Below are 27,742 nucleotides of genomic sequence, written 5' to 3'. Positions count from 1 at the left end.
CACCAGGTAGGCGGTGAAAGTTGCAGTACAATAAGCTCCTGGGGACAGCTCTTGTATTCCCTTTAATGGTGGAAAAAAATAATTTCGCTAGCTTTACCAAGCCCACGAGGGACATGTTTGCTAGAGAAAAATCCTTTCTGCTAATCTGCAGTGGGATTTTTTTTTCCAGTCTCAGAAATATTCCCAAATTGGCAGTCACTTTTCTGCCATACTAAATCTTAGCGGCAGACCCAAGTGAAGTGGCAGTTTATGAGCCTGATGCATGAGGTTCCAGCAGCACAAACCTCACTGGCATACTCTTACGCAAATATAAAAAAAGGAAATGAAGGTCTTTCTCTTTGGGAGGCCTCTTTCCATTGCAATCTGAATTCCTTTGGGTTTGAAACTTTAATTCTTTTTTGCATAACCCAAAGACTAAATGAATGGAGCCAGTAGTGATTCTGCAGGTCACCTGTGTGTGAAACTGAACTGGCTCTCTCCTAGGATATGTGTACCGCAATCATGACGTGTGAATGAACGCACCTTGAGCCAACATACCCAAGTTAATCTAGCTGGCTCAGGTCCAAAACCAGTGAAGACACGTCAGCGCAAGCATCAGCGCAGCCTAGCCCTGCAAGAAATCGTCCAGGGTTCCCGGCAGGTTTGTACAGCTCATGCAGCTGCAGCATCATTGTTCCAGGACCCAGGCCAGCTTGGGTATGTCCATTAGAGCTGCAGTCGTACCCTGTGATTGCAGTATAGACATTCCCTCCAGTGTGTGCTGCTGGGGATGACTCCAGGGGGCTGGTTCTGTATCATAGCTCCTAGGAGCCCCCAGTCATGGGCCAGAACCCTGTTGTGCTAGGCACTGTACAAACACAGAACAAACAGACAGTCCCTAACCCAAACAACTTACCATCTAAGTATAAGACAAGAAACAACAGAGGGGTACAGACAGCCTGATGGGGGTGGGGGAGTACAAGGAAAGAATGAGACAATATTTGTCTGCATGATAACGGTTAATTCTGTGTCTGAATACAGCTCTAAAGACTGACCACTGCAAGGTCCCATATACCCCTCCTCCCCCCCCCGCGCCCCCCCCCGTGGGAGTATAGTGTGTTAGGGATTTCTGTAGGTATAGCCTGCAAAACTGCCTCTGTCGCCATTACTGTAAATGGCTCAAGAAACGGCAAGTGATGTTAGATGCTGATGTGGAATGTACCAAGTGTCTCTCGTCTCCCAGAAAGCCAAGGACCAACATGCATTGCCAATTGTGCTATTTGGTTTTTGGTCTGGGAAGCTACAGGAATATTTCCATTGTGATTCCCACCATTCCTACTCAGAGGGTAATAGTGCAGGGTGGTGGGGAGACCAATGGACTATTTCCCTAGAAGCTTTGTTGTCCACACCCTCCCACTCTCCCTCAGGACTTGGTAAATATGTCTTTCTAATCTGAGACGAGCAGTTGTGCTCTTTGACTTGGTGAGTTTATTTATGGCCTATTAATATGACTGATGCAAGTCTTATGATCCTATTAACCATTTAGGAGGCTTCACTAAGGCGCAGCAGGCAGGCCTTTCTCACGATTGTAACCTGTGTTGTGCAATAAAAGACAAGAGGCCAGGAAGTGGTAATAATTCCTTTAAAAGAAGGAATAATTGGACCACCTTATTCTGTAGCTGTGTATGGAATGGTGACTGTCAAAAATCAGCCTTAGCATCCAGCGTTCCATAGCTGTTTAATGATTGTGTTAAAAGCTGCATCGTGGTGACCTTATGCATCTATAAAGGTTGGATAACTTGCACAATTTTTATTATAAAACTCCCACAAACTGCAGCCAACTATGCTAAATGATCCCTCCTAGCCTGGTTATTTGTGGCATTTGGCGCGTGTTGCTACAGTTGAAATCTGGGAAAAATGTGTGGGTCATGTCTAAAGCCTTTGCTGTACCATCATGTACCCCAACTGACATAGTTAGACCAGTGCAAAAACTGTATGTAGATCATGCCTTAGGGTTTTAAACAGTTTTGCTAATCTCAGTTTGTGTGTTGGGAGTAGGCTTGGGGGACTGTGTCTGTAATGTAAATATAATTTAGTGAGGGCTATGACTTTACAATATCTGCTGTAGGAACATGAGCCTGCTTGGGTCTGACTCCTATGTTCTGTCCAACCCAGTGTCCTATCTCCAGCAGTGGAAAGAACTAGAAGCTACAAACAAAGGTGCAAGAAACCCTGTCTTGGAGCATTCTGTGATAAGGTGGCTATGGGAGAAGTTTCTTCTGAACACCAGACAGTTGGTAATGGGCTTATGTCTTGAAGAATTAAGTATCTGCATTTCCCACCCCACCAACAGCTGTGATCCTCTCCAAATTAGATGGAAATGTTCTTCTCCCTGTCTGGCCAGGGCACATCTCTGGGTGACAATTGAGACTGTCACGGTAGGGTTTTAGTTCCATATTGGCAAGTGGAAACTGCCTAGTATCTTTTTCCCTCCAGAGGTTGGCTTTTCTTCTGGTTGAAGGTGAGGTATTATGTAAACATAGGATTGGGGCCAAGAACTGCTGATTTCTAATGCTGGTTCCAATGCCAGCTCACTCTGTGGCCCTGGGTGAGTCACTTAACCTCGCTGTTTCATTTCCCCATCTGTAAAAAGGGAATGAATATCTACTCCACAGGGGAGTAACTGATTTGTTAATGGCAGGTTTCAGAGTAGCAGCCATGTTAGTCTGTATTCGCAAAAAGAAAAGGAGGACTTGTGGCACCTTAGAGACTAACCAATTTATTTGAGCATAAGCTTTCGTGAGCTAGCTGTAGCTAACGAAAGCTTATGCTCAAATAAAATTGATTTGTTAATGACAGGTTTCAGAGTCTGTCAAGTGCTCTGAAGAGGAGATGTGTGTAAACGCTTCGTGTTGCTTTAGTTCTCCCTGCCCTGAAAAATGAACAGAAATGTCTTGTGGAGTCTCCTGTTGGCAGATTATTTGATGGTGATCTAGGGTAACTCACGGAAATGTTGTCTCCTCTGTAAGCTGATCCTGGACTCTGTGTACTGCCTGACTTGTTCAACTCGCTAAATCAGTGCTGTTGAGACAAAGGTGCTATTCAAATAGTGACCAGGGCTGGCCTTGCATACGTGGGGGTGGTGAATATCCCAGCTGCACTGACGGTGGTAGTGTACTATCATCTCGTGGAGTTCGAGCACTGTAGGCTGGCTAATGGCTAATTGCAGCTGTCCAGCTAGTTCAGAAGGCCCTAGTTTCTCAGTTAGGGTCAGAGTGGCTGTTTCTGTGACTCAAGGCATAAGTGCTGACTGTCTGCTCTGTGTACATCTCTGTGTCAGATGACCGGGTCATGAGTTTAATCTTCTCCACGCACGCGGCTTATGTTTATCTCTTTCATCCCTCTGCTTTATCAGCCCCCTCCAGAGTCCGTTTCCTTGCCCCAAGAAGGGGTAAGCGAGCGGGTGAAAGGAGCGGGTGGTCTTGGTTTGTACTATAGCTTATTTGCCAAATCATAAGCAGTTAATTTAGGGAGGATTTAATGTTAAACCAGGTCTGGGAGGAAGTAAGGAAGGCCCCAATAATGAGCCTTCCTCCTCGCCAAGGAGACAAACAGCATGTTTGCTCTCTGAAGCCACTTCTAAAATGGTTTTATGTGGCTAGAAGAGCAATGACGTAGGCCTGATCTAAACCCTGCTCTGGTAGAGGATGGAGCAATGAGGTTCAGTCGTCCCCCCCCCCCCGCCCGTGTCTTCCCTCCCCCGGTGTGGACTTGGGTTAGCTGAAATCTATTACACATCGATTTAAGCTAAAATAACTTCAGACCCTCTTAAAAACTGTGTGTAGCTGAGTTGGTAAGTAAACAAGTCAGGCTCTTTATGGTCTCCTGCAGGAGACGGTGCACCAAATGTGGTTCTGTGAGCTGCTCACCTCTGCAGCTCTTGGAGAAGTGTTTGAGTAACTGATCCGTCCAAATTCATTCATTACTTTGGAGGCAGGGGACCAAGGAAGCAGTCAGACTGTCCCTGGACTGTTTAGAGACATTAGCTGGTCTGGATGAGCAGCTGCCTATGTCAGGATAATAAAGTTAATTGGTGGAAACTTAGGTGCCTGTTTAGTGCTGGCCTAGAAATTTGCAGGCTTGTAAGAACAAACCACAAGTAAGATTTGCTGTCTGGTTTCCAGTGTGGGTGGAAATGGTTTTTGTTTAGTTTGTTTTTTAATTGTCTGCTATACTCTGCAGTTATCTGACTTCAGGGCCAATGCTTTATAGAGGGCTGGATGGCAGGGACAGCAATCAATCCGAAGAACTCCCTCACTCTTTAGTTTTAAACAGGAAATCTGTTTGTGTGGTGCTTTTTGACTTAGTAGTCACTAGATGTAAGATTTGATGGAGGAAAGGAAGTGAGGAGCTTGGACACTCAACGTTCCATTATTGCACTGAACTTGCTGGTCTCTAATAGCAGATCCTTTTCTCCAATACCCTTACCGTTGCTGAGTAGCTAGAACAGCAGACTAAAAATCCTAACTCTTGGATTCTGTTTCTGTCCTTGCCTTTGACCTCCTGCATGACACTGCGTAAGTCACTGTGCCTCAATTTCCCCATTGATGGAGATGGATATAGTTGGTGTTAGACTTAATTAACATTTGTTAACCACTGAGATCCCTTTGTCTGTCTTCAGCACCTTCTGTCTGAGGATCTCAATGTCCTTGACAAACAACAAAAACTTCAGCCATGCAACATCCTTGAAGATGGGCAGGTATTAGCCCTATTTCAGGATGAGACACAAAGAGTCTCAAACCAGGTGGCATAGCTGGAATAAGAACCCAGAACTCCTGTCTCCGAGTCCTGTGCTTTAACTGCAAGACCATCTTGCTTCTTCGGATGAAGGTTGCTGTATGTTGTGGTTGGATCCTGGAAAGCTGCCAAGTATTGTTCCATCTCATCTGGGCACAACAGCCAGTTAATCCTTTGGTGGCTTTAGAAACAGAAATACAGTATCTATCTACAGTATCTAGGCACTTGTACTGCACCCATCACCATGGTACCTGAGTGCCTTTTACTGTCCCTTCAGCTGGAGGGATAGCTGCACCCTAGGGGTTACTGGAGACAGCTGGAAAGCAAATCACTCTTGGTTTGACTTTTGCCAGTTCTAGAGATCAAGAAAGTGTATACACTTCACATGTGAGGCTTTAAACATATGGAGCTAGAGTTTATAGTGTTAGGTGTAATGGATGGAGCGTGGGAATAGTCGACTTGGCCCTCTCGTCCTAGCATATCCCGCTGTTGGAAAAGGTCACAGCCACCATGTGTGTTGCAAGTGACTGATGACAAGTTACAAATTAAACACTGGTTCCCCCCCTCCGCCCTCCCCAGCTTCTGGCTTTCCATTTGAGGGGGCTCTTGGGCATGTGGCTGTTCAGCAGAAGGCCTCTCTGGCCTGAATTCTAAGAAATCAATCTCTCTGGCCTATACTAAAAGAAGCTTATGTACACTAACTTTTTTTGTTCCATCCACCCCAGCAGGACTGCCTTCCAGGGCATCTGTCAGGGCTGATTCCCCACTCTGGCACTTCGAGTGCAGAAGGTGGGGGCCTGCAAGGATTCTAAAAATTAATACTGGACACTCCAGGCTTGTATTAAACTCCCAAGGTTACAGCTTTTCTCTGACCTTGGATGGGTAGATGCTGCCACCACCCAAGTGCAGAACCCCTTGAGAGTCCAGGAAGGAGCACTTGGGAATTCCTTCCTCAAGCCCTTTCAGCCACCCCCACCCCTCCTCTGGGGAAGAGCAGAGAAGGGGGCGGGGCGGGGGGGAATCAGCTGTTGCCACCAGCTAATTAAACAACATGTGCACAAACTTCTTAAGACACAAAAATCCAATTCTGTTCTTAAAGGTAAATTTTATTGACCAAAAAAAGGGAGAAAATATATCTGGGAACTCAGGCTATTGCTTTAAAAGAGCAACTACAAGGATTAAGCACCAAGAATAGCTTTCTTGAGGTCCAGTTTAAAGGTTACAAGCAAAACAAAAGCACCTGGCGTTAGAACAGAGGAATCCACAAGCCCTAACGAAATAAAAGGAATAAACCTAATCACGTGTTCCCAGACATTTCCTGATCTACTTACATATCTGGGGTTTTAAATGAGTAGTTTCTAGGTATGATACTGATGATTTCTTCATACCTGGCCCAAACTCTTACAGCATAGTTGCTGCCCTGTCCGCCTCTCCCCAGGAGAACTACAGACAGACAAAAGGGGAGTCTTGTTTCAATTTTAAAAAGTTCTAGCCTTCCCATTGGCTCTTTTGGGCAGGTGCCCTCTCACTTCCTTTTACCTATGAATAGCAGTGACCCTTTATAGGTAGAGCAATTGGAGAACAGCTACTAAGAGGGATTTTATAGCTGCTGGCTGGGTGGGTGTCCATAAAAGGGAGCTACCCCAGCCCAGTTTCATTTATCACAGCATCTATCTGTTGCTGGTAGGGATTTCTTTCTTGGCTGGTTGACTGACCTTGTCTGCAGCATTCTTCTGTCAGCCTCTAGTCTCCGTCCGTGTTGAGACTTACAGCATGGCTACACTTGCAGATGTAGAGGGCTTTGAGTTAAACCAGCCTTCGCAGAGTGCAGTAGGGAAAGCGCTGCAATCTGTCCACACTGACAGCTACAAGCACACTGGCTTGGCCATATTAGCAGCTGTTGGAATGGCCAGAGAGAGCAGTGCATTGTGGTAGCTATCCCAGCATGCAAGCGGCTGCAACGTGCTTTTCAAATGGGGGTGGGGGGTGAAGTGTGACAGGGAGTGTGTTTTGTATGTATGTGGGAGGAGAGAGAGTGGGTTTTTGGGGGGTTGAGAGCATGTCAGCATGCTGTCTTGTAAGTTCAGACAGCAGCAGACCCCCTCTCTCCCACCCCCCCTCAGCATTCCACAGTAATGGTTGCTCTGTCTCAGAGCAGATAAGCAGCGGGCTGTCAGAAACGGAGCTTTCAAAGGACATATCTGCATTCCTGCAGCGATTCCAAAACAATGAGAAGAGTGGCCACTTGACTTAAGGGGATTATGGGACATTTCTGGAGGCTGATCAGAGCGCAGTAATGCAACACCTCATTCACATTGACACCCGGGCGTTTCAGCCAAGGGGCACCAAGTGTTAATCTTCTCGCCGAGGTGGAGCACCAGGAGCACTCTTGCCGTGGAGTCAGAGCGCTCTGTGTGCCTTGCCAGTGTGGATGGGTAGTGAGCTAGGGTGCCTGAGGCTGCTTCGATGCACTCTTCCTCGCAAGTGTAGCCAAGTCCTCAGCTCTGTTACCACAGATGAAATGGAGCCTCCCACCCAAACTCTGAGGCCAAACGCTAAATGAATGATTCCTGGGCTCATAGACGTTCTGTTCAGCACCAAAGCTTCTCCAGCCTTCTAGCGGCTTTTAAAATGCCTTAATCTCACAGCCTTTTAAGGAAAAGATCAGAGTACCTTGTTTAATTGTACATTTTTTCTGTGGTTACATCATTGTTTTCATCCTAAAGAATCCCAAAGTCCTGTACAAAATATACGCAATGCCATTGAAATTCAGCTGCTTTTGGGGTGGGAGGGCTGCTGCCAGGCAGACAAGCAGTATGCAACATCCTGAATTGAGAATGGGATGGGGGATTTTGGTCATGGATGCATGGGTAAACCTCTACCAGCGGATCTGTAGTATTCACAGATAGCACATACTCCTAAGATTTCATCTAATAGAACAGCTCACAGAAATTGCCTACATCTCAGTGTATCTTCCTCAGAAGGACAATGGACTGATTCAATTCTGCTGAGATTTGAGCCTGTTCCTCCAGGGAATAAAGATATTTTGGAACTGATGCTGGGAGCTCAAAAGGCTCGGTTGCACTAGAGAATTGGTGTCACAAGAACCTACAGTACCTATAACACCTCTCACATCTGTACTCAGCCCTGTTTACATTGCATTTGCTCTGAGTAAGGTTCATCTTTGCACTCTTTGTTGGATTGCTGCACCATTGCAGTGTCACTTTGGACATTTTGTTCAGCTGCATCGCTGCAATTGGTCCTCCCAACACCGTTCCAGAATGCCTCTCCCATGACCTCTGATCATGGCTGCATGCTCTAGAACATAGTAGATGTTTCACTTGCAAAATAAAAGCCTTAATGCTACACATGTATTTCTAAACATATACAATTGATATGTGTGAAACTTGAGAGTTTGCCTTTTACAAGGAGAAAACTGGACAAAGCAGTGGATAGTGGTCTTGTGCCGGGAACGGTGTGATAAGTACACACAATGCAGAGCAGTTGGGATGCTGCGTATGGACAGAGTTTACCTGAAATGGTATGAGCACCGCTGTGGGCACCTGGCAGTGTTGTAGCTCGCAGGGTGAAATGGTGCAGTTTCCCAGGCTCTTAAGCTTTGCATAGTCCTGTGCTAAATTTTTCTATTAAAAATTATCCACCTTCGCAACTGCTGGTGGGAGTGATATAATCGACGGGACTCCAAATCTGGCAGTGGCTGTATGCTATAGAGCTACTCTGAGCGATAGTAGACAACGTGGGGCTTAAAATGCCCAATAGCTGCCTTTGAGCCCTATGTACACCAGTTCTCCCATTGGTGGAGCTGCATCCAGTGATAAAAACGGGCAGGAAATCTGAGCCAAAAATTCCTTGGTGAAGACAAGGCCCTTGTGATGGAGATGTGGACCAGATGCACCCTGCCCTGAAGCTGTAGCAGGGAGTGATTTCCTATGGCTCAATAATAGTGTGAGGAGTCAGCTTTTAATGTGTTGGAACAGAGACTCTTGTCTTATTGACTCAGCCATGGTCCCGCAGGCTTTTTGCTCTCAAAAAAAATGGCAAGGAGATTGGCACTCCTCCTAGGGGGCTTGTGTTGCTCTGAAAGGGGAAGATCGGCAGCCTGTACCCATTTCCTTCTGTCTAGATGGCTTGACCTTCCTCAGCGCCCAGTGAAATTCAACTGTTTAAAGACACAATCTGCCTATTCCAGCTATTGCTCGTCCCTGTGGCCTTTGCTCATTCTGGCAGCTGGAATTCGTCAAAAGCTCTGAATAACTGTTCCTTTCACATGCCTCGGGGGTGGGGAGTACATTTCTTTGGGTGGCTGGGTTACAGTAATCTACAGGAGTTCTCTCCTGTTCTGCGGTAGGTCTAAAGCTTGGACTCATTCATAGCATGAGGGGCTGGCGTGATATGATTAACATTCTTTATCTTCTGCAAAGTGACTGGGTCTGGGCAGGTCGCTTTCTCATGTGGGTTTGGTTTCTTGTAGGCGGTAAGACTGTCATGTAAGTGTGTGTGAAGTTAAACTGTATCAGGTACCTGTTAATCTGCTAATATGGGAAATGCAGCTTCCTTTAATCCATTAGCAGCTTTGTTTGCAGTAATACAAGAAGGTGTGAAAAGCAAGGGAACGTTTTATTGTTAAGGTGGGATCTCTGGGTGAGCACATTTGTGGACTTTTTGTTTTTTATTCCAGGAAGGAGTGGTGAGAGACCCAAATGAAAGAGAGGAAAAGATCATACTTTGGGGAGCTGGCAACAAATCTTCCTAGCTATTAAACAGAAAACACAATTGCATTCTCCTTTGTTGGTACCTTCCAGAGACATTCTTTTGAATTCAGTGCAAAGGCAAGACATGCCTGGTAGCTTTGGTCACGGCAAACCAGCTGGACACTTAATGTTAGCCTGTGTGGGTTTCCACTCTGTATTCAATGTTGTGAGCTCAAAGCTCAGCCAGGGTAAATCAGCCAGGGATCTGGCTCTGTGTGAGAAAAGAGAGCCCAAGGTCTGTACGTGAGCTAAATGGGAAGGTTGTCTCCTAGAGGTCTCAGTCCAGATCTAAGTTACACTGGCCAATGTGTCTTTCCTAGACTTTAGTCCAGTGCCCCATTCCGGTGTTAAGAGCTGTTTAATGAAGTTCATCAGGCAGCAATTCTGCAGACAGGGCTACCGCCAAGTATTTTTCCTTCACCCACCCAAATCATCTGTTGGTCTGAATGTCATCAAATGAGGCTGATGTATACAATGCCCACCATTTGCAGACTGCAAATGGCTAGAAACTACAAACCAGGATGTTGACGCTAGTAGATCTTACCTAGCTACTGAAAGGGCCCACTGCATGCGGCGGTTCAGTGAGTTCACCATTTAGCTGATTGAATTTGGATGAAATAACAATTGCTGCTTAAAGAAAAGGAGTACTTGTGGCACCTTAGAGACTAACCAATTTATTTGAGCATAAGCTTTAGTGAGCTACAGCTCACTTCATCGGATGCATCACTTGCATCTGATGAAGTGAGCTGTAGCTCACGAAAGCTTATGCTCAGATAAATTGGTTAGTCTCTAAGGTGCCACAAGTCCTCCTTTTCTTTTTGCGAATACAGACTAACACGGCTGTTACTCTGAAATTGCTGCTTAGCAGCCTAGGTCAAAGTCCAAGGGCGTTAGGGAAAATTTGGATGGAGATTGCATCCTTCTGTCTGAGGGAGCCATAGGACTTTTTTTTTCTTTTCTTTTCTTTTCCTACTCCTCCCACCCCCTCAACGAGGCTTTTTGTGTTGATTCTGGCTCCAGAGCCTTTGATTGGTACTTTCTCTTGCCCCTCAACTAATGTCAGTGTTTTTGGAGGAGCAAACAGCCTGGCACCAGCCCTCATATCGCCCTGGGGAAGGAGAGCTGCAGTGGGGGGAGAAGCCAAGAAGTTTGGAGGTGGGGGAAAGCGCGTATGTGATGGCTTCCCAAGATGATGTGGTATGGGGCTCATCCCTCTTTAAATCTCAGTTTTGGGGATGGGGCAGGTGATTGAGTGGCCTAATGTGGTTTAACAAATATAATTTAAGTGTTAAGGCCTTAACTGCAGGGTGGACATGAGCACTGGTTTTGGTCTATTGTTAGGTGTAAACCACTAGCTGTTTAGTTTCCTCAGGGCATGTCTAATCTCTGTCTCTACCCCAAAGCATCTAGGTTACTGCTGACTGCCTGGTGCTGCTGTGGTTGCATGAGCCCTAGGTCTTCCTTTGGCTTTTATTTTTCATTTCGGTGGGCTGGTTGGTCCCATTTGCCCCCCTGCCTACTGGGGGCTCTGTGAGGGATGTGGATTTTTGAGGTAGAACTCTATTAAAGCACCTGGGTATAACATTCCATAATGTCATAGGAAGCACTTTTGAATTCATAGCCATGCCTGTGTCTGGGGAAGATTAGCTAGGGGGCAGGGGATGCCTTTCAACTGACCTTTTCCAGGATCCTCTCCCCGGAGTGAAGGAGGACCCTGGAAACTCACTCAGTGTCTGGATAAATGAGTAACTGGAGGGCAGGGTTAGGGAACGGCTCTCCACCTAGCCAGGAGAGGAAGTAGTTGAGGAAGTAGCTAACTAGGAATCGGCTTTCCCTCCTCCACATGATGATCGGATGCTAGCCATGAGCTAGTAGATTAGTCCCAGATGCTTATTCCACAAACCCTCACTCCAAAATGCACAGATATACAGGATTTTAATTGAGTAATCTCTCGCATTTCAGTGGATCTCAAGGCACTCGTAAACACTAATTAAGCCTCGCAGCTCTGGGAAGTGGCAGTATTCTTATGGTGATACATGGGAAAACAGAAATGAAGTCACTGTACCCTTGGAATCAGTCAGTCAGTGGGGAGTCCTGACTCCCAGACCCATACTCTACCTGCCAAAGACCATTCCTTCCCCCGTTGTATGACAAGTTGCTCAACAGGAGTAAAGAAATGTGTGCAATCAGAGGCGTCACCCAGCTTAGTGCTTGTCTGTCCTGCCTAGCCCAGAAACCATGTGTTCTCTCCTAGTCCGTTCAGAAAAAGAAGGTACCAGTCTAGCGGCAACTCCCCACCCCCACTCTATCCTCTGCCTTTTTAAGTTCATAGCTGGACATAGTCTGGTGGAAATTGTCTTTTCCTAATGCTGGGCAAAAAATTTAGTTGGCAAGCTCTTCAGGGAAACAGGTGCACTGGTTAGTTCATCGGGGAGCAGGCCCCTTTCATTAAGCTGGTATAGAAGTGGTAGGGGGAGTTTAAATGGGCGTGGAATACAGTGGTCTTCAAAGGGCCAACTGAAGGATGAGAGAGGACGCTGGGATTCGTAGGTGGTGGATGTAGCAGGACTGCAGCTGGATTAGGTACGTAGTTACTGTGGCAACGGGGGCTGGCCATATAAGTACCAAAATTAGGATAACTGTATTAAAAGGGGATCACGCTTGCTCCCCTGTTAAGCAGCCACAGGCATCTAGTGACTGGATCACAGTTTATCCACCTCCTAGAGTGACTCTGGTGTCAACACAGTCAATTGTACAGCTGCGCTGATCCTTTTTGTATAGGGGAGCAAGAACCTGTCAATCCCTCTGAAAGCAGTAAATAACACTGGGGGAGGGTGTTCCGTCTGGCTGCTGAAATGCATATACGTTTCAGCACTTAACCCCTCAGTCGAGTCTAGAAAGAGCAGCATCCTTGTTCATAGTCTCTTACTGCTGCTCTTTGGATGGGGTTGACCTGCCAGCTGTAGCCTCTTAAAGCGTTATGTTTCAGAGTAGCAGCCTTGTTAGTCTGTATCTGCAAAAAGAACAGGAGTACTTGTGGCACCCTCAAGTACTCCTGTTTGGTTTTTTTTCTCTCTAAAGAGTTAAGGTAGCCCTGTTGCGAAGACTCTTGGGTTGCACAGAGACCTGAGGTGTGTCTATCTTGCTGGAGCAAGTTATCTGCAGTGTCCTTCAGAAGGGCAGCCCCAACTGAGCATGCTCCGCTCCCCTCCTGTGTTAATCTATTTTCCAGCTGTTCGTGGCTTCCCCCCTGTGCTGTGTTAGGAACAGCAATGGGTCTAGTTCCATGGTGTAGCTCCGGTGAGGTGGGAGCCACAGGGTTTTGTTGGGAGTATCGCTTCCTTGCAAATAGCTGGTCTGCTCTAGGAGCTGCAGTTTTGCTGCAGACTTAACTTTTTGCTCTTCGTTCTGTGCTGTATGCATCAGCTGGCTGAGCAGAGACTGGAGGAGGGAACTGCGTTTCTCCTTTAAAACTGCATCCAGACTATCCTCCCATCAGGGGGCTAAGGGCAGCACAATCCTAGTTATAACAGCAAAGGAATAACCACAGTTAATAATTGGGAGGAGTAGGGGGGATCCTCTCTTTGAGGTCTTCCACTTTTGGTTTGGAACTTGATGACCCGGGGGTTTTAGTGTCATCCAGAAGTCACACAAAAGAGCAACATCTTCCTGTCCTTGGTATTCAGTCCTCTCTGAAAAGGGCTATTGCTGTAAAATATCTGACCTACTGAAAAGCAGCATGGGCTGGTGGGCTGAGCATCAGGATTTCCTGGGTTCTATTCCCCACTCTGACCCTGAGTCATTGTATGGTCGTGGGCAAGATACTTCCCCCCTCTCTGTGCCTCAGTTTCTCCCGTTCTGGGAAAGCAGAACGGTAACTCATAAGATGTGTCTGGAGATGGAAGTGTGTTCCCTGCAATAATAGTGGGGCATGTTATTAAGAGCACTGAGTTTAGAGAACCTAATTTTAATGACAGGTTTCAGACAATTTTAGTGGTGACTGGCTGCAGATGGCAATGGAAATTGTTCCAAATTTTGGAAGTCTGTCTACAGCCTATGTTGCCTTTCGAGAGAGAGGATAATCCAGTGGTTTACACTCTGTGACTTCGCTCCACATTGCTAGAGTGTTGGGAGGATAAACCTACTGTGTGAGGCTTTCAGATGCTATGCTAATGGAGGCCAGATAAGTACCATAGGTGGACAGATCTACTGAGAAGCGCTCTCTCTGCTCAAGCCCTGCAGTTTTTGGCAAAGGACATTGTTACAGTGCCCTGTAATCCCAACGTGCCTGACTGTAATGTAGACAGGGTGCTGTGTGTGGGAGAGGAGGATATTAAACTGTGAAAAGGTGCTGGCTCCCCATCCATGGGATCACAATTAGAGTTCTAGTGAAGTGAGGTTTCCAGTCTGGAGTTCCACTGTCCTAGACTCCTCTCTGTTCAGAAAACTGGAGTAAAATTCCCATGGCCCTTCATCTTCTGCTCAGGTGAGGGTCTGCTCTGCTGCAATGGACATAGTATTCTAGCCCTCTGTAACTCCAGTGGGAGCAGGATCAAGCCCTGATTTACCTGTGGATCTTTCTCCCTCTTCTCCCATGCTCCCAATATTTGCTCGTAGTCGGAGGATGCTCCCAAAGGTATGATATCAAAGGAAGCTCTTGAGCTTTCAAGCAACTTGCCCTTAGCTGTAGGGGATGCTCCCTTTCCTTTGTGGCTGATGGTAGGACATCCAATTATGGACATTGTCCTGTTAGTGAAACCCGTGCTGCTGTCCTCCTGCATTGTTGTCTGTGAGCACTTGGGAGCTTGAGATAGAAAAGGGAGGGTTACAAGGTAGTTAACGGGTTATATCTGAGACTCTTCATTGGACTTGGCTGGAGAGTCCAGGCTCTTAGAAACTCTAGGGCTGAAGCCATGTGCCTGACTGATACCCCATTGCGCCATGGTATGGATGGCAGTCATCAAAGCTGTCTGATTTGCAGGATCCTCATGGCGCTGGGGCAACAGCCTATGCTGGGGATGAGACATCTTGCTTGCAGTCATCCTTCCCAATGCAGAGAGGCAGACTGACTCCGGCTCTGTTCCGGTTCAGTTGGGCAACAACACATGTAAATGCAAATGTTAGCATGGGAAGTTGGCATTCTCTGGCTCCTCTCCCATCCCTCTTTGTTTCAAGACATTGGTTTTATGGGACTTGGAATTGAACAAAAGCAGAGAGAATATATGAAGTGCTTTTTCCTCCCTCGTTTCTTAATCTTTTCCATTAGAGGAGGGATGGTGACTGTGGGGCCCTGGCATATGCATTCTGCCTGCCTAAAATTCCTGGGCAGCTTCACTGGGACAGTGTGCTCTTCGCTGCTGAAATGTATGTAGGAACCAGACCTGTAGTCCCTCTAGTACACTGTCCTGTCTCTGACAGTGGCCAATACCAGATGCTTCAGAGGAAGGTGCAAGAAACCCCAGAAGGCACAATCTCTGTTACTTGCCATGAGAGGGAACTTCTTCTGAACCCCAGGCAGTTAGGGACTAGTGCCCGCCCGGTGTGATTTTATGCTATCTGACATAGTTGTGGATGTTTTTAAGAATAGACTTGTGAGTAATCCTCTTTTAAAACCTACCAAACTGTTAATCCCAATTAGACCTTGTGGCAGAGTTACACAGGGTAATTATGCATCATGTAAAACAGAGGTTTTGCTTTTATTAGTTAAAAACTTGCTGCTTTTCAATTTCATTGGACTCCTTGTTCTTGTACAGCACTGTGAGAGGATAGACACCCCCGTCTATATTTCTCTACAATGTCCATGCAGTGTTGCTGTCACACAGCTGCTATTTTCCAACCCAGAGGTGGTACCATTTCAATGGTGGGTGAACTGATTCCTAGATATACCATAGCTAATCAGCAGTAAAACACGTTGGAATTAATGACATAGTATCAGTTACTGTTACTGAGCTGTCTGCTGGGATTCCACCAAAAGAGTTGCTTTGGAAGTTAAGGTAGGAAATCTAGGTATTTCATAGAATCATAAAACTGGAAGGGACCTCGAGAGGTCATCTAGTCCAGTCCCCTGCACTCAAGGCAGGACTAAGTATTATCTAGACCATCGCTGACAGGTGTTTGTCCATCCTGCTCTTAAAAATCCCCAATGATGGAGATTCCACAACCTCCCTAGGCAATTTATTCCAGTGCTTAACCACTCTGACAATTAGGAATTTTTTCCTAATGTCCAACCTAAACTGCCCTTGCTGCAATTTAAGCCCATTGCTTCTTGTCTTGTCCTCAGAGATTAAGAAGAATGTTTCTCCCCCCTCCTTGTACATTCTGGAACTTTTTCTGCTTCAGCCATAATATTTAGCATCCAGCCTCTTTTGCAACCTCTTCCTGCTCAGTCTGTTGCCAGATCTGACCTGTTCCATGGCACTGGATGGATTCTTTTCAATTTGATGAGTAGCTATAATCCAGGCTATCGCTGTCAGCACCCCAAGAGACAGCACATGTCCTGCTAGATCACAATCCTGATGCTGCGTCTGACTGTGGCTGGCAAGCTGTTCGTGCATCAGTGGGTGGTGAAGGAAAAAAATAAATGATCCAAACACTGTCCATGGATGGGGTAGGAGAGTGCACAAAGAATACCTTCGAGACCGCCCCTCCATGGGCAACTATGTACAACCAGATTGCCTTTAGAGAAAGGAAGCCTGGCCCAGTGGTTAGGCCTAAGACTTGGGAGATCTGGGTTCAATTCCCTGTTCCATCATACACTTGGGCAAGTCACCCAGGCCTAGAGCCACAAAGGTCTTCCACTGAATTCAGAAGTTAGGAAACTTAAATACCTTTGTGGATATGGGCCTCAGTCTCTCTATGCCTAAGTTCCCCATCTGTAAAATGGGGATAATAGCACCTCTGTGTCCTACAAGGGCATTCAGAGTAGCAGCCATGTTAGTCTGTATTTGCCACCGAATTTTCCACCAAATGCATCCAATGAAGTGAGCTGTCGCTCACGAAAGCTTATGCTCAAATAAATTTGTTAGCCTCTAAGGTGCCACAAGTCCTCCTTTTCTTTTTACAAGGGCATTGTAAGGGTTAAAGATTATGGAGCGCTTAGAGATCTACTGATCAATAATAAATACCACCAAGCCTCAATAGCACTTTTATCTTAGCTGCAGTGGTACAAATGTTAGCTCTAGTTAAAAGATCACCTCCCATCACCATCACTCACCTCCTGCTATAGTGAGGGGCCAGTTTATGATGGTGTCCACTGTTAGCAAGCCTGACTAAAAAGCGTGAGATCCGTTTTTCATTCTTCACCCCCCATTTCTTCTCTTGTGTCACCTGGTTTGGACTCAGCCCGAATGTAGCTTCTGATTAGAAAGTTTGAGGAAAACTCAGCATAACCATTTTCAGAGTCATTAGGGAGTAAAGAAAGCGGGCATTGGCGGACATCAAGCAGCTGCATAATGCTGATGTTGCTAGCTGCAGCCATTGAACATGGCTCGTTTAACCTTATTCTCGGTGCCAAAGGGAAAACGCCCCATGCCGTTCTGTCGAAAAGCAGATCAGTCTTGCTAAAGTGATTTTATTAATATTTATACAGCGCTCCATCTTCAGATGTCAAAGCGCTTTACCAGGGAGCTAGGCTCCACTCCTGCAGTAGGTAGCACACAAGTGGGCTTCTCCCGTGGGCCTTTGCATGAGCAGAAGATCCCTCACTGCTAGTCTGTCCACATGTGAGCAAGTGTAGGTGCAAGGCCTTAGTCATAAACATTTTTAAATTGAGTACTTGGACTTGCTCAGTAGAGCTGCTTCTGTTTGCCTTTCAGTGGCAGGCTGACAGTAAATCTGTTTAGAACATGGGGCGTCTATGGAAACTCATCAGCGTGGGCTATGTCTTCACTGCAACACATAGCCAACTCAGCGTAAGAGCACACCCATCTATCTCAATGCAAAATCCTAGCGGAGACAAGGCACAGCTAGTTTATTACATTGACTAGTTACATCGAGGCAAGTGCCAGGTTGGGAATGTGTAGGGTTGAGCTTGACTAACCACACAGGTAAAAACTACCTGTCCCTTGCCTCCATTAAGGTTTTACATTGAGAATGATCTTGAGTTACCAATCTCAGTGTAAAATCCACACCTTTTTTGCAGCGACAGTCCAGCCTCTGAGGTGTCCTTAATTGCTTAAAAGATCATAAATTTTAGGTGTGAGGCATTTAAGGGCAAGAAGAGATTATGCTGCATTCAGTTTTCCCTGAAGTGAATGTTGAGAATTCTGGTTGGGAACTTGAATAAATTAGGGTCTGCCTTAACCGTAACCTGACCACATTGCATCTGGGTAATGGTTTCTCTGTCTGCCTCCTTCAATGTGTCTTTAACTTCTGTTTGCCCATATGTGCCGGAACACATGCAGGATGTGACATGGCCAAGTCAGTGTTTTAATAGAAACCTCTATCTTTTGGATTTCCTTTTCCTTGATTGTTTGATTTCTCAGCACTAATGTTGACTCAGCTTTCTTGCATTTGATAGTTTTTATGGCATTTGACGTGTCTGATAGCAAGAGTCATTAGCCCCAGAGATTTTTTCCCCCCCTGCAGCGTTCTGCCAGCAGCCTAAATGAGCTTCATGCACTCCTGTGTAAGCTGGCTTGCTGTTAATGCTCCTAGCTCATTAGCAAATGAAGGCTGTTTACTCTTCTCAGGCATCCTGTGTGAGTCATTTTGTAATAACGCTGCTCTGTCTGAGGAGATCCTTCCCATCTGGGATTTTTCCTATGGAGACTTCCAAAAATAAAATAAATCATAGAATCATAGAATATCAGGGTTGGAAGGGACCTCAGGAAGTCATCTACTCCAACCCCCTGCTCAAAGCAGGACCAATCCCCAACTAAATCATCCCAGCCAGGGCTTTGTCAAGCCTGACCTTAAAAATATCTAAGGAAGGAGATTCCACCACCTCCCTAGGTAACCCATTCCAGTGCTTCACCACCCTCCTAGTGTCCACCACCTTCCTAATATCCAACCTAAACCTCCCCCACTGCAACTTGAGACCTTGTTGTGTCATCAGCTACCACTGAGAACAGTCTAGATCCATCCTCTTTGGAACCCCCTTTCAGGTAGTTGAAAGCAGCTATCAAATCCCCCCTCATTCTTCTCTTCCGCAGACTAAACAATCCCAGTTCCCTCAGCCTCTCCTCATAAGTCATGTGTTCCAGTCCCCTAATCATTTTTATTGCCCTCCGCTGGACTCTTTCCAATTTTTCCGCATCCTTCTTGTAGTGTGGGGCCCAAAACTGGACACAGTACTCCAGATGAGGCCTCACCAATGTCAAATAGAGGGGAACGATCATGTCCCTTGATCTGCTGGCAATGCCCCTACGTATACATCCCAAAATGCCATTGGCCTTCTTGCCAACAAGGGCGCACTGTTGACTCATATTCATCTTCTCGTCCACTGTAACCCCTAGGTCCTTTTCTGCCGAACTGCTGCCGAGCCATTCGGTCCCTAGTCAGTAGCGGTGCATGGGATTCTTCCGTCCTAAGTGCAGGACTCTGCACTTGTCCTTGTTGAACCTCATCAGATTTCTTTTGGCCCAATCCTCCAATTTGTCTAGGTCCCTCTGTATCCTATCCCTACCCTCCAGCATATCTACCTCTCCTCCCAGTTTAGTGTCATCTGCAAACTTGCTGAGGGTGCAATCCACATCATCCTCCAGATCATTTATGAAGATATTGAACAAAACTGGCTTCTGCCCTGTGCTGCAGCAAAAAATGATTTACTTCTGAAATCAGGACACCAAGGAGCAGCAATGGTCTCTAATGTCAGTTTCGTTCATTTGAAATAGGCTGCTGGAATCAGCTTTTTTGGGGCTGGGACCATCTTCCTGTTTGTACAGTGCCTGTCATCATGGGGCCCTGGTCCATGACTGGGGCTCCTAGATACTACCACAATACAAATAATCAGTGCTTAATTTTGTGCCAGGGCTTGGCCATTAGTAGCCCCAGCACCGCTGGGCTTGCCACCTCTGTTATGAAAGTGTAAATAAAGAAAAAAAAAGGCCTGAACCCTGACATGTCTTTCATTACAAATTAAGCACTGCAAATAATTAATATTTTACCTGAACTAGATATGCCCAATTCCATATGCTGATATCCATGTGCGTCATACATCTAGATTTGCCCGAGATCAGCATTAACCTGGGCCAGGTATTAAATTTGGATTGTTAAAATAAATAGAGCCCTGACTTGATTTGTTATGTGGCATTTTACAGCCAGTTCCATGTCTTTCTCTTACCCTATTTTGTGCTTCCATAGCTTACATCCCAGAGGGTCCCAAAGCACTGACCACGCATTGTACAGACAGGGCTAGGCTTCAGCAGGGGCTGAAGAGCACACAACACAACAGTTTAGAGCAGGAAGTGAAGAACACGCGATCCATTTGAAATCGCAGGAGGATTGGAGAGCAGCAAAACAGCATCTGTGTGCCCCAGTGAACCCATGCTGGGTTCAGCCCTGAGATGACAAATAGCTTGTATAACCCTTATGCAACACCGTCAGCAGTTGAGCAAGCCCATGCGTTCTGTAATTTTCCCACGTGGAAACTACCAGGCCATCCATGCAATGCTAGACTGCTCATGTTCCCCTGAAGGGAGCAGAGATCTAAATTGTTGTTCAGTCCTGGGAGGCTGGAAGAGAATTGGCGTTGAAGCCCAGGGCTGTGTTCTGGACAGAAGCTATTGGTAGCAGAGCAGGTTCTGCATTCTCCTCTGCTGGTTTTTAAGGTCAGGCGTGACAAAGCCCTGGCTGGGATGATTTCACTGGGAATGGGTCCTGCTTCGAGCAGGGGGTTGGACTAGATGACCTTCTGGGGTCCCTTCCAACCCTGAGATTCTATGATTCTAATGAGCTCTGCCGGACAAAGCAGCTGGAGTTAGTGATTCTGTCCTTTGTATGTCGCAGATGTATCACACTCCCACCTGCGCCGTACAGCACACAGAGAGCTTGAGAGAAGACAAGAGCTTCTAATGAGGCAGGGGGAGGTTCCCTTGGTAACAGCAATGAGCAAATGATGTGAATGGGTGCTGGGGAACCTTATCTCTGGTGTCCTGTGCCTGCTTCACTTAATGGGAGAAAGATGTACATAATTTTCTCTTGAACGATCCCCACCCAGCTGGGAGGTGAGGATGCTGCAAGGTTTTATAAAGCCTGCTCTAGTCGTTTTAATATTGGATTAGCCTCTGCCTTTCAGAGGGTGGCAGTCCTTAGGCTTCAGAGTAGCAGCCGTGTTAGTCTGTATCCACAGAAAGAAAAGGAGGACTTGTGGCACCTTAGAGACTAACAAATTTATTTGAGCATAAGCTTTTGTGAGCTACAGCTCACTTCATTGGATGCTTAGGCAGGGAATCCTGTTCCAATGGGATGATAATCAGAAGGCCAATTGTCACCTTTCGCCTCCTGCCCAAGAAACACCTTGGCGCTCTTCACTGCATGAACGAGGCCCTGCATGCTTCGCAAAGCTCTTCTGGCGAGCTTGCTGCTTGGCACATGCTATTGGCGTAAACTGTACCGGAAAGCTGCCTTGCCCCAGCTGATATGGCTGCTTAGCCCTTGAGGAGCAATCTGCCTCTGCAGAGTTCCTCTGGAATAAATCCTCAACCCTCGCAGCTTCACTCAGAGGGTCCAGGCAGGTAAATACTATCCCCGCTTTACAGATGGGGAAACCGAGGCACGCAGACACATGACTTGCCCAGAGTCTCACAGGAAGTCGGTGTCGGAGGTGGGGTTAGAAGTGAGGTGGTGTTAGAACTTTGGCCTTGCTTGTGTGCCACAAGCCTGCACTGCAAGGGCCGTTCTCTCCCACTCGCTGCCCTGTCTCTCCTTTCTCACATCCGGCCTGGGGCAGTCTGAGGGTGGGTGTGCTCTCCATTCCAGCAGTGGGTACGCTGCTGCCATTACTGTCTGTTTTTTACCCCCTCTCCTCCCTGCGATGAGCTGGTCTAATGCTCCTTGCTTTCCTTCGTTGGCGGGCTGAGGCTGGTAATTGTCTCCATGGGATCACAGCAGTAGCCCGGTAGAAGTAAGCTTTCATGCGCTCTTTAAGAAGAGAAGAAGGTGGGGAGTGAGTGTGTTGAAATTCAGCGAGATCAAAGGCCTAATTAATGCGCAGCCCATGTAAGTTTATTTTTAGGGCTTCACAGAAAGGCTGTAGATGTTTAATTGGCACTGGCACATGGATGCTCCAGATTAATGGAATCCTGAGAGCGAAAGGGACAAAGTGAGAGACACTGAATTGCTGGGGGGAGAGGATATTATTCAATCCTTGAACATATTTAGCAAGTGACACCTGACTGACTCACTGTGGATTTCTTGCAATGCCTGTAGCTTAAGCCATGATCTGGCTAGGGCTGATGTGCATTGGATCAGAGTTTCTCAACGAAGGTCTGTGGACCGGTGCCAGTCCATGGGAGCCTCCTTGCTGCTCCCTGAGATTTTCCTGACACGGTTTAGGAAGGCAGCAAGCTGGTCCCTGGTATCAAAAAGGTTGAGGAACACTAATATCCTATGCAGTGGAAATACAAACCTTTTCAATCCTCTGCTTTAACGCCTCTCCTGGGAAACAGACACGTGTATTAAAGAGCGACACGACTTCGGGTAAGTGAGAGATGTGCCTGTGTCTGGTAGTGGCAACGGAAGCGCCAAAAGCCGTGTGTCCTGTAACTAGCCGGGTCAGGGACCCGGCTATACTCCACTGCTACCCCTGCTTTTTGTGCAAGGCAGAAACCAGGTTGGGATTTTAGCCTTCAAGCCCCAGAGCCTGGTTTGCAAAGGTCCGATCATCCGCAGCTCCAGTCAGTTCCTGAGGGTGTGTCTGGGCTGCAAGTCTCAGAGCCTGGGTCAGCTAACTTGGGCTTGGGGGACTCAGGCTGCAGCTTTAAAAATAGCAGTGCAGACATGTGGGCTTCTGCTGGAGCCCAGGCTCTGAGACCCTTCGCCCCTTATGGGGTCTCGGAGCCCCAGCTCCAGCCTGAGCCCAAATGTTTGCACCGCAATTTTGTGGGTCTTTTACTACTGTGTAGACAAATTCCAATAGCGCATCACCTTGGGAGGGGCCTGTTTCCTAGGGTGGGAGGCTGAAGCCAGTTTAGTCTTCATGGTTGCATTTCTGCCATATTTTACTGCCTCAGTGTGCCTAATATAAGAGCTGAATGATTCCCCCCACTCCTCCCTCGGTTGCCCGCTAGCAGACGCGAAAGGCAGGGGATGCTTTTTCCTCCTCTCCAGATCCTCCACCACCTTCCGTCCCCTTCAGACTCTTAGATTGTATGTGACAATGGCAGGCCTGGTGCATGGTGATTAATTGCAGCTGGCTAACAGTAATTCCACTGGATGTGCCTTCTTGGCAGCTGGTGCCAGAGGTAACCGCATGGATCAGGGGACTAGCAATGGGGTTAAGAGCCTCTGTCCTCCAGGTCTCTGGTTAAAAGCCAGGGCTGTAGTGACCAGATGACTGTCTGGCCTGTGTGACATGAATGAGACAATGGCCAAATATCCACCTCACGCAGATTTACTGTAACTGGCACCCCTGGGTCCCCTCACTGGCTTCAGCAGAGGCCATGGACTGAATGGGCTGCATAGACCGAACTTCCCCCTCACGGATGGACAGTTCCACACTTGCATGTGCTTCAGATTTGAGGCTCATGGGCAGGGCAGGAAGTTTGCGCGGCCGCAACCTTTGCCTTCACTATTCTGTTCTCTGGGGCTGTCAACCCTACGTTTTCTCCCAGCGCGAAAATTCCCCCATTTAAAAAACGTCCCTTGGTGCTAATGCCTGTCTCTCACATCCCCCGCCCTCCCACCCCCCCAAAAATATCGCCAATGCGCTGGGGCTGCTTCCTCCGACTAAGGCACTCTAACAGGTGGGGGTGTGCAGGAGCCCCTCCCCGAGGAGCAGCCAGTTGGCACTGGTGCGATGGTCGTTCTGGGCCGAGCCCCCTGAGAAAGGAAGCCGGAGTGTTACGCATTTTTCCTTCCCTCCTTCGTTGAGCCGTAACTCTGTCTGAGCCGTAACTCTGTCTGTCTGCAAATGCCCCTTCTGCTGTTAGAGCTTTGCAGCATCACAAACCCCCTCGTTCAGCCCAGAGCCCAACCCCAGGCTGGCTAGTTTCACGTCGTGGGTATGGAAATAACCCCTGCCCCATGTCGGAGCTCTGCAGCCACTCCCTCGCTGTGCAGAGGTAGCAGTTTGGAGGTGGTGGAAGCCAACATGATTCTAAATCTATTTCCGTCCTTTAGGCCTGTTCATTGTAAATCCTATTAACCTGGGGGTACATGATTCAGTCTAGTGATCAGAGCAAACTGCTGACTCACTGCTTGACCGTCAGCCGTGTGTTCGAATTTGTGCCTTAGCCGTCCCAGCACCAAAATCGGGTGACAGCAGCGGGATGTTACTGCGGAGCAGAGGCTGTGTCAGCTCCGCATTCCCAGGTGAACTAGGCACTTGCCATCCAGATCTGCGTTTGCGCACGCCGCAAGATGCTTGCGTTGCACGGTTGGCTTGGAAGGCAGGAAGCCCCGTCTGCCTGATCCACAAGCTGCAGATGTCCTCTTCCCTGTGCCTGGCTTGCTAGTTCACCTTGCAGCTAGGGCACCTGCAGAGATGAAGCTGGGTTGGGTTTTGTTTCCCTCCCTTAGGCAGGTGTTAAAAATGTTACTAGTCTCTCTCTGCTACCTTAATTATTACTTTGAAAAGCCTATCAGATGTCTGCTAGCCAGAGAACTAAACCTGCTCCTGGAGAGGAGAAGGGTCCTGAGATCCATGACAGGAGTCTGTCCCAAGGCTCCGGCTCTCATATCTGTCTCTGACAGGTAGGGGGTGGATAAATTTCAAGTCCCTCTCTGTAGCCACCTGTAGGTTCCCCATTTTGGCCCCCAGAGGGGACAATGTGTCCTCTTTTTCTCCCCCACCCCTCTGGGGCCCTTTAGCCCGAAAGGCTCCTGCATCCTGCAGGGCGTGCTATTTTTTTTTCTTGAAACTTTAGGTGATGAGGTGTGGGGAGAAGAAAGGGGGTGAAGGGGGGTCATCCTCCCCCTATGATAAGCCCTCTGAATATAACAGAACTGACCAGAGCCTTGTTAGCTTTCCTCAAGCAACCGCAAGGTGAAACCATGGGCAGTACCAGAAGCACTGGGGCTGTGTCTCTGCAGATTCAAGAGGAAAGCATTATGCTGGTTCTCATTTGGAAAGTTATCTTTGCAGCCGTGTAAGAGCTGCAACTTCTTATATATTTATTTGTAGTGCATGGGCCAGGACCCCATTGTGCTAGGCTCTGTACAAACATACAACAAAAAGATGTCCCCTGTCCCAAAGAGCTTTCAATCCATGTAGAAAATCTAGGTTCAACGATTGATAACTTAGACCCCTTCCTTCACTGGGGAAAGCTTCCTGTTTGCCACGTCACCAAGAACAGATGGTACAGCCACGAGCTCGGAAGAATGAAATGGCCAAGCTGCTAACAAAAGGATGGGATTTCTCATTTAAAATCCGCCCCTGTTCCAGGAAACTGGAGGGTAGCATATGTGCCTCGCGTCTTAAAAATAAAGCACTGGGTAAAACCTAGGGAATTGCATCAGTATCTGGAAACTTGGTTGAAATGATGGTTTAAAATAGGATTATAAAACACCGTCTCTGGAGCACTGGTTGGATCTGGTGTAATGATTCCTACACCCGCAGAAGGGTGTGCTGGGTCTAGGCATATAGTGAGCTCGCATCCTGCCCTTCTTCCCCTATGCCCCAAGGTGAGGATGAGTTCGCAAGTTAAAAACAAGTCCCCGACTCAGCTCCCAAAACAAAGGAGTAACCCTGGTCCATGAGGATGTGTTGCCAAGTTCTTCATGTCGAGCGACCTTCCCATCTCTATGGTGGAAGGAGCTGGCTGTTTCAGCTAGTTTCTGCTGCAGAGGGAAGGCTAAGGAGCTGCTCTGACTGGCCTCAAAAGAGCGGTGGATCTGCCTCTGAGTCAGTGGCCAGTGTCCGTGCTAGAGGTGCTGGGCTCCTTGAGTAGGAGACTGGCAGCCAGGGGTATTAAGGGTGTGTTGCAAAAGCCAACTTGTGCTGGCCTAGTGTCCTTCGTAGCAGCATTGTGTGGGCAGCGTACTCTCCACCAGGGGCATATTTGGGTATAAGCTTTGTAGGTCTGATGAGCAGAGCTGTAGCAGTCAGCAGCTTGAGCCCTTCAGACTAGCAGTGGTGGAGTGTGGGGCAGCGCTGGGGTGGCCGTAAAGCCACGCCATTAACAGCTGCTACTGCCCGTGGAAGTTCATAGCTTCTTCTGTTCCCTGGCCTGGAAATGAACAACAAAGATCTGCCGGGTCATCTTAGTCCATCACCCTCCTATCTGAGCCGCTCACGTACATTTGTCTGCAGCTCTAAGGTACGGCAGTGCTAATATCCCCATTTTACAGCTGAGGCACAGAGATGAAGTGACATGCCCGAGGTGTCTGAATCGGTGGCAGAGTAGGGAATAGACTTCAGGTCTCCTGGGTCCCAAGCCAGTGCCTTAGCCACAAGACCACCCTTCCTTTAATCAGCAAACACATGTCTCAATTGTTTGATGCTCACTGCCATAGGGGCGGGCTGCCTGTTGTAACATGGCTGCAACTGTCTTCTCTCACCTAGGTTTCCATGTGATTCCCTCTGTGTCCAGCATCGTGCCGGAGAGCTGCCTCCTCATCGTGGTGGGGCTGCTGGTTGGGGGACTCATCAAGGGGGTCGGGGAGAGTCCCCCAATCCTGAAGTCGGACATCTTCTTCCTCTTCCTCCTCCCGCCCATCATCTTGGATGCCGGCTACTTCCTGCCCCTGCGCCAGTTCACGGAGAACCTGGGGACCATCTTGATCTTTGCAGTGGTGGGGACGCTCTGGAACGCCTTTTTCCTGGGCGGGCTGATGTATGCTGTGTGCCAGATCAGCGGCACTGGCCTGGGTCACATCGGCCTGCTGGCCAACCTGCTCTTCGGCAGCATCATCTCGGCAGTGGACCCGGTGGCGGTGCTGGCTGTCTTTGAGGAGATCCACATCAATGAGCTCCTGCACATCCTGGTGTTTGGGGAATCCTTGCTGAATGACGCCGTCACTGTGGTGAGTGAAGCACGTGTCAAGCTGCTTGTAAGGCCCTGGGTTTGCTCTGGTGGCAGAGCTCCCTCGAGGGCAGCAGAGTCTAGACTGGAGGGCAGCGTGGATATGATTGGATTAGATCAGTGGTTTCTAAACTGGGGTTCGCAAAATGTTACAGGGGGTTCTGGGGGGGGGGAATGGCAAACAGAGCTGTCCCTAGGGACCCTGGACAGCCTGGGGCCAGCAGCCCAGGGCCCCTGGACTTCCAAGAGCTAAGCAGATCAAAGCAAGCATATCTATCACACTGAGGAGATTTTAAATTTCAAGACTCCTTATAAGAAATGGAAAGGGAGGGGGATATTTTTTGCTGTTTTTAAAATTAAATAGGCAGCTGGTGGTATTTTTAAAATTATTATGAAGAACAAGTTTAAGCTTTGTTTTAATGTGCGTCGGACTGCTCAAGACCCGAATGCTTCTGTTGGAGGAACTCTTTGATTTGGCTTCTTAAATACCTTCATGCTGTTTCACATCTGATATTCCTGGATGAAACATAAGAGCCTTGTCTTCTAACAGGCTTATTCCAAGTCATACAAGCTATGAAAGTGAGATTGTGGAAGAGTTTTGCCATTTTCATAATGTAATAAAAATACTGTAATGATAATAATAAATAGTGTGTAATAAGCATGTCATAAAAACAAATTTTATATTTCCAAGATCACTGTTTTTTATAATTTATACTCTGGTAAAGGAGAAAATCCCTGGAAATACTCATTTTTAGGAGAGGATTCGTGAGACTTGACATTTTAGTGAAAGGGGTTCACAGGTTGTTAAAGTTTGGGAACCACTGGATTAGATGCTTTGCTTGCTAAACCCTGGCATATGACTTGCACTAACTTAGATCTCCCCTTAGACTCTGGCTTGGAAGTGGATGGGGGGGGGGGTTAGCCTGGGGTGTGTCTTGCAGCTTGTGTAGAGGTGCTGAAGCTTGCTGTGCTCTAGCTAGCTAGTGAGCAGTGAGGATGTGGTGGTGCAAACTTCTGTGCAGGCTGCACAAGTGAGTGCATACGGGGAGGGGAGGGTGTCAAGTGAGCTTG

The 27,742-nt window shown here is 47.6% G+C and overlaps 1 protein-coding gene across 2 annotated transcripts in view; it reads left to right on the top strand.

Moving 5' to 3' along the window:
• The window catches only part of SLC9A1 (solute carrier family 9 member A1), a 56,508-nt gene that overhangs the window by 11,287 nt on the left and 17,479 nt on the right, over positions 1-27,742 (top strand). For both annotated transcript variants that reach the window (XM_073317972.1, XM_073317973.1), the window contains exon 2: positions 26,212-26,672. In XM_073317972.1, the coding sequence (XP_073174073.1) occupies positions 26,212-26,672 (461 nt within the window). The remainder of the gene's footprint in view (positions 1-26,211; positions 26,673-27,742) is intronic.

This window comes from Lepidochelys kempii, chromosome 19 (genome assembly GCF_965140265.1).
Source record: "Lepidochelys kempii isolate rLepKem1 chromosome 19, rLepKem1.hap2, whole genome shotgun sequence".
Classification (NCBI taxonomy): Eukaryota; Metazoa; Chordata; order Testudines; family Cheloniidae; genus Lepidochelys; species Lepidochelys kempii.
The sequence above is the reverse complement of the archived record's forward strand: the minus strand, read 5'-3'. Positions and strand labels throughout refer to the sequence as shown.